We start from the raw sequence: 6,552 nt of genomic DNA on the forward strand, positions 1-6,552 counted from the left end.
TTCAACCTTTCTCTTGGGAGGCAAAGCTGCCAAAATTGCAAAAAATTATGAACAGGCATCACCATGCTCTGTATGACTGAAGCATATGAGGCTGAAGTCACCATTGCATGGACTGCATCAGCCCCTAAGTGCTGCCTGCATTTCCATTGTTCAAAAAAAGAGGACACTCAAACATCCTAGTTTTTGAGTCACCAAAGAAATATCTATTTGAGACCTAGAAAGGCTCTTGTGGCTTCTTCCACACTAGGTTGGGCTTCTATAGACATCAACAGAACAAGAACCTAATGCTTGATGACACCTTTTGTGTGAGGTGCACAACCTAGTGTGGTTCATGAAGTATCCCCACTTTTGGGGATACTTCATGTAATAGAGTGAGTTAATCTTCTCTCTCATAGAGAGAGAGGGGAGTTTTTCTCTCCTTTTCCATGTTCGACTATTTCTCTCTCATCTATGCTAGCTATCAAAGAATGGTCCACCTCTTCTTATACTTGCATGGGGAGCAGCATTCACAATGGTTGAGTCTCTCCTCCAAGTCCATTTACCTACACAAGGAGCGGCTCTTACATGTCCTTATGCATTCTTATATATTAAAACAAGTGCTTACCATGTCAGAATCCTGAAAGTCTCATAAAGAGCTGGAGGGTGGTGCCATGCCCAAACACTTTCCTAGAATTTCAAGAGCCTAGTAGCATGTAAAGGTGGCCACATATTGACGTAGAAAGTAAGACGGCAAAAGAACACCCACACCATGTTTGCTTTACTTGCAAAGTTTGTGGGCTCGTAGCCTATCTAGAGGGGACTCTCCCCTTGGGCGTCCAAACGCCTTGGCCCTACCATGTGAGTCGTAAAGGATACTCAAGGTCTTACCTTAATGAGACTTAAATGGAGAAACATAGTCATGGCTATGCAAGTGTGCATGTAATGGAACGATTTAGTTAAAGAAGGGTTGTGGGCCGTTTCTATCTGAGAGAGGGACTGGCACTGCGCAGGCGGCAGCACTCCAATGAATAGCCCAAAATAGACAGCAATCTCCCCCACTTTCCTACTTGGATGATGGATCACGGCTGGGAGGGCAAAGTTTTAATGACACAGTTAAGCGATTGCCCTGTCCGGCACTTAAAACACACACAAAATAACTGAAGTTTGAACTTTGATGGTGATGCTGGTGATAATGATGAGATCGATCATGGATGAGATCAGTGTATGTACTAAGCAACTTCTTTATTGGTATCATCAGCCACCATTATGAGAGATTGGGCACCTTCAATGTGGGAACTACACTGCAACAGGAACACCTTAACCACTGGCACCATTACTACCATCAATCCATCCTTTGCTTGTGCTTGAAACAGACGCCCTCTCCGCGAGAGAGAGAGAGAGAGAGAGAGAGAGAGAGAGAGAGAGAGAGAGACTCTGTGTCTCTTGAATCTTCCCCCTCTCTTTCCTCTGCAACCTCAGAATCATTCCACTCATTGTGAGTCGTGACTCGTTAGTTAGACTTCATGATTTCATTTGACAATCCAATCAATCTCTCTCTCTCCCCCTGTGATCTGCCCCACTCAGTTTGTTTCTGCTCTTGATCCAATCAATCTTTCCCTTGTGAATTCAGTACCATCATCATCTCACAATCAAAAGGCCACCACCATCCCTTTTTTTTTTACACAATTTTACCTCTCTGATCTCTGTGTATATGCGGTCATAATTTCCATAGGCCCCGTGATTGCTTTGTCTTGATATCTCGGGCCTTCTTGTTTGCTTGCTGCCGGCCTGTGTAAGATTGCAGCAATATATGGATGTAAAAAGGGATGGGAGCAGCACTAGATAGCCGTGTGATGAGCTACCTTTTTGGCAGAGAAAGCTATTGTACTCATGCATACTCTATCGTAATTGGGTCTATGATACAATCCAGCAAGGCTGCACAACACAAGCTGCTGTAGTACACACACGCGCGCGCAACTCTCTCTCTCTCTCTCTCTCTCTCTCTCTCTCTCTCTGTGCTTGCCCACCCAGCTGGGGCCTCCCTTGAAAAGGGCAGCTTCTCAGCTCATACATGTGTCAAGCCTCTCTTTCCATGATGGGGTCCTCTGCCTAGAGCCTCCCTCCCTAAGGCCTTAACACTTCCCACAATCCACAATCCAGGCTTCAGTTTTTTTTTTCACAAACCCACAATCTGTGCTTTCTTCTAGCTCCCGTTTTGTTCTCTATAAATCTAACAAGCAGGCAAACAGAAGCAAGGCCTTCAATTGACACAGCGCTCAGAGTAAGTAGGCATTGATTGCTTTGTGCTCCCTTAATCTCTGATTCCAAACATGAAGCAGGTTTTTTAAACCCAATTGCTGAGCCTTCATATTTTTGATTCAGGATATGTAAATTCCAAATGCTGAACATGAAACCGATGACATAAAAAATGCATGCTTCCATCTAAGATGGGAATTTTAGTTATGGACATTACCATTTCTAACATTTGCAAATTATGTTGAATGCCAGGTTTTGATCAGTAGAAAATTGGAACCTCTCCTGCTTCTCATAAGCTCGGAAGGCGAAGATATCCTATTGTATGGGCTCAATTCAATAGAGGTTTCTCCCCTTCTGGTTTAGAAGCTTCTATTTGCTTGATATTGGGCATAAATTAGGCCAAACCAGCCCTTCCCCATCACAGCAGCGTCCGGCTAGCATGACAGCGGTTGTGTCTTCACCCAAACACTACAGAAATGATTCGCCAGAGATGGATTTCTCACCTCGGCCAAGCGCTTCTAGCGTGAATGTGGATGCAGAGGAGCTTCTAGCAGCTGCAAACTCATCCCCTCTGTCCCCACTCGCCAGCGCCAGTCCGAGTTCATCCCCCATGTCTGGCAATTGTCAGAAGCTTTCATATGGCCAAACTGGTAGCAGCAGAGGCAGCCGGTTCAGCCGCTCCGGTCGTGCAGGTGGACGTCCCAGCTTTACGCAGACGGTCCGAGAGCAAATCGAGCTGTCTGCAATTGCACTTGTTCTATCAGCTTTCAAAAGGACAGGCCTCACATGCCAGACTGGCCCTGACGACATCAAAATGGACATTAGTTGGCCGACGAACGTACAGCATGTCACCCATGTAACCTTCGACCGTTTCAATGGATTCCTGGGGCTTCCTGTGGAGTTTGAAATGGAAGTACCTAGAAGAGCTCCAAGTGCCAGGTGCTGTGATTATATTCATGCGTTGCCTTGCATGAGCCTAAATATGCGTGCATGATCAAAGTGGTCATCCGTAGTTTTTGTCTATTCATTTATTGGGAGGAGGCTGTACTTTGCACTTCTTTGAAGTATGTTTCAGCATCAACAGAAAGATGATGAAGGGTTTACATAAGCTGCTATTAGGATAGGATTGTATCTTGTAGTACATTTCACCAGGTCCAACAGAAATATGTTGAATGGTTGACATAAGCTGCCATTAGGACCGTGTTTTGAAGCATGTTTTTGCACCAACAGAAGCATGTTGTATGGTATTCGAAATGTTTCCAATGTGCTTTCATACTTGTAATCTGATTTTTTCCTTGGATGTTGAGCCTGCTTGGATGATGGATATGTTTTCTTTCAGTGCTAGTGTCTTTGGGGTCTCTGCTGAGTCAATGCAATGCTCCTATGACAAAAGAGGGAATAGTGTACCAACAATCTTGTTGCTTCTACAGGAAAGGCTTTACGATCAAGATGGTCTGAAGGTATGTCTTTCTTTGAAACGACGCAGCTGAATCCTCCCGTGCACCTGTACCTCATTGGGATGCCTCACCCCACAAATAGTTGCTAATTTGTTTACTATTATCATGTGCAGGCTGAAGGCATTTTCAGAATCAATGCAGAGAACAGCCAAGAAGAGTGTGTAAGGGATCAATTGAACAGGGGGATAGTTCCACATGACATAGATGTTCATTGTCTTGCAGGCTTAATCAAGGTTTCATTGCATTTTATTTATGTGCATATCCTTGACTGTAGATTTGTATGCTTAGTTTACAATGTCAAATTCTGTAGCTGAATTTACATTCATTTGTCCAGGCCTGGTTCAGGGAATTACCCAAAGGTGTGTTAGACAGTCTCTCTCCTGAGCAAGTTATGGAATGCCATACAGAGGAGCAGTGCCTTGGATTAGTCAAGAAATTGCCCCCAACCCAACGTGCTCTGTTGAACTGGGCTACCAACTTGATGGCAGATGTTGTGGAAATGGAACAGTTTAACAAGATGAATGCTCGCAACATTGCAATGGTGTTCGCCCCCAACATGACACAGGTGAGGGTGTTTCTAGTCCTGATGTGTTTGATGGAATCAGTATGCATTGTTTCAAAAATTTTCTGATAGTCCTTCTGCTCATGTTCAAAAACAGATGTCTGATCCATTGACAGCATTGATGCATGCTGTTCAAGTCATGAATCTGCTCAAGTCTTTGATTCTAAGAACCCTCAAAGATCGAGAGGGTGCCAGTTGTGTGGTTGCTTCAGACAATTCACCTCCTAGGCATGGTAAATACAAGGCATCGGAACAGAGGGATTCCACTGGGCGAGACAACAATGTCTATATTGTTGCGAATGATCGATATAATGCTGAAGCTACCAAGGAAAAAGAGACTAGTTTTGAAGAGTATGAATCTGCACATGATTCGGAAGAAATGCTGTTGAGAGAAGCAAGCACCACATATACAACAGATGAAGAGAAGTTTTCTTCGGAGAGTCAAGACCACCTTTCAAATGGATGCAGCACAACAAACAGTGCACACTTTGAGAGCAGTGGTTTCAGCACCTGTGATCATGAAAAAGATGTTGGTAGTAAAGTGCTTGATGGACCATCTCCAACTTCATCAATGAGTTTTGAGCAACTTTCAGGTGGATTATATCGCAAGGACAAGGCCAAAGCCAGCAGTCAGAAGGCGCGGAGAAAAGCTTTCAGGAAGTGTAGTGGGTGTGAGTCTCTTCCCTTGAATACCAAGGCAAAAGGAGGCAACATTGGAGGAAAGCTCAACCATAGGAGCGAAAGAATCAAAGCATGGTGAAAGCTGCAGATTGATTTGCTTCTCCCAGTTACGCAGTTTTGACAGGGTTTCGGATAGGGATTAGTGCTTGGGATTTGGGTTTTCAAGTCAGCTGGGAAATGGTGATATTTACTGGAGTGCTACCATGTACACTTGTATAGAGGAGTTTTTGTTAACTCCATCAGACGTAAAGACTTAGCAAATGGGCTTTGTGGGGGAAGAGCATGGACTGACTTGCCAAGATGATAGAAGTGCTTATAGCTCACACTGCCCTGTGTGGTCTTACAAATCTCATGTCATGTTAAGAAGGATGGGAGTTTGATGATTGTTTTTATTTTTTATTTTCATTTCTACTTTTGTTTTGGGGGGTGGGGGGTATTTTGAGAAGCTCTTAGCTTTTCTTTCAAGTGATCAAATAAACTTGTCAAAGCTTTATGCATATTTTCACATTGTAAAGCTTAGCATCTTGAGGTATGTGATTGACAACAATCCTTTTCCTTGTGATCTGTAATGCTTCACTCATCCAATCAGATTGTGTGGATGTACGCCTTGGAAGTCGAGTGGCGAAATTATTTTAGAAGCCCTTTAAAGCTCTTCTTTTCAGTGATCAAATAAACCTGAAGATTTGTGGATTTTTTGACTTGGAAAGGTTAGTGCAAAATTTGAGGTATTTTATTCACTAATCCTAGAAGTTCACTATTTGCCCTTCAATACTATCCTCATCCATGAATCAGATTGTCCTCTTGAAGTACAATGGTAATCATCTGGACATACTTACTAGAGAACATGCTTATTCTTGCTCTAGCACTCAATCTGCAATTGTTTTTTGACAAACTTGTGGCATCCACAAACCTTTACCATGGATGAGGTGTAGACCAAGCAGGGTATCTCATGGGTTACAATTCTAGGCTGGATTCAATGATGGGCATCTGATGACAAATATTTCCACTTTCTTCCCTAGATTTATATTCATACTAGCTGTACAACTTGCCTACTCTATGCCTCTTCGGTTTTGGTTCTTGCCATAAAGGTAGGATATAGACACTACATGACTTAAATAAGCCAAAATCATTACCATTACCCATTTTTAATATTTCAATAATTATTTGGCATTGTGGGATTTGCTTAAATTTGAGCATAAGAGCAATTTAACTCTTTGCTCTCTCCTTCTATTGGGGCTATTTTTCAAAATTTCTTATAAATTTGTTCTGAAAAAGACTAACTATTCGATAAGATGGCTGCAATCATTGCTCTTACATGGTGTCTTTAATGTCCTTCCTTTGTCTTCTTCTTCACCTCCTTTCTCATACAATGTTATTTACCAGTGTTCCATGTGCATGTATGCACTGCTCCATCTTATGTCTTAGCTCCACCATTTCAAAACTGCATTCATCTTGTTCACATGATAATCTTAATGCTTTATTTCTCTCTTTGGATTTGGTTGGACCATGGCTAATCTTTGGCTCTTGTACTGAGTTGGCTTTTGGTGTAGGTAAGTTAGAAAACCTCAATTTATTGTGTCACTTTGTGTTGTGCATTTTAATGCAAAGAAAATATTC

General features: G+C 42.6%; 1 protein-coding gene across 1 annotated transcript; it reads left to right on the forward strand.

The window, feature by feature from the left end:
• The first annotated feature begins 975 nt into the window (after nt 1–975).
• On the forward strand, nt 976–6,160 carry LOC148018561 (rho GTPase-activating protein 2-like). Its single transcript, XM_087661273.1, has 6 exons — nt 976–2,260; nt 2,488–3,174; nt 3,575–3,695; nt 3,806–3,925; nt 4,027–4,257; nt 4,352–6,160. The coding sequence occupies exons 2-6, from the start codon at nt 2,675–2,677 to the stop codon at nt 5,012–5,014; spliced, it is 1,635 nt and encodes a 544-aa protein (XP_087517399.1). The 5' UTR covers nt 976–2,260; nt 2,488–2,674; the 3' UTR covers nt 5,015–6,160.
• Nucleotides 6,161–6,552: the final 392 nt, after the last annotated feature.

Source organism: Lygodium microphyllum, chromosome 21 (genome assembly GCF_053477565.2).
Source record: "Lygodium microphyllum isolate KBCC chromosome 21, Lygodium_microphyllum_v1.1.10, whole genome shotgun sequence".
In the NCBI taxonomy this organism is placed as follows: Eukaryota; Viridiplantae; Streptophyta; class Polypodiopsida; order Schizaeales; family Lygodiaceae; genus Lygodium; species Lygodium microphyllum.

Excerpts from the sequence above, each read along its gene's own strand:
- LOC148018561 (XM_087661273.1), top strand. The coding sequence starts at position 2,675 with ATGACAGCGGTTGTGTCTTCACCCAAACACTACAGAAATGATTCGCCA. Across the intron at positions 3,696-3,805 it reads ACGATCAAGATGGTCTGAAG|GCTGAAGGCATTTTCAGAAT; the intron begins GTATGTCTTTCT and ends TATCATGTGCAG. Across the intron at positions 3,926-4,026 it reads GTCTTGCAGGCTTAATCAAG|GCCTGGTTCAGGGAATTACC; the intron begins GTTTCATTGCAT and ends TCATTTGTCCAG.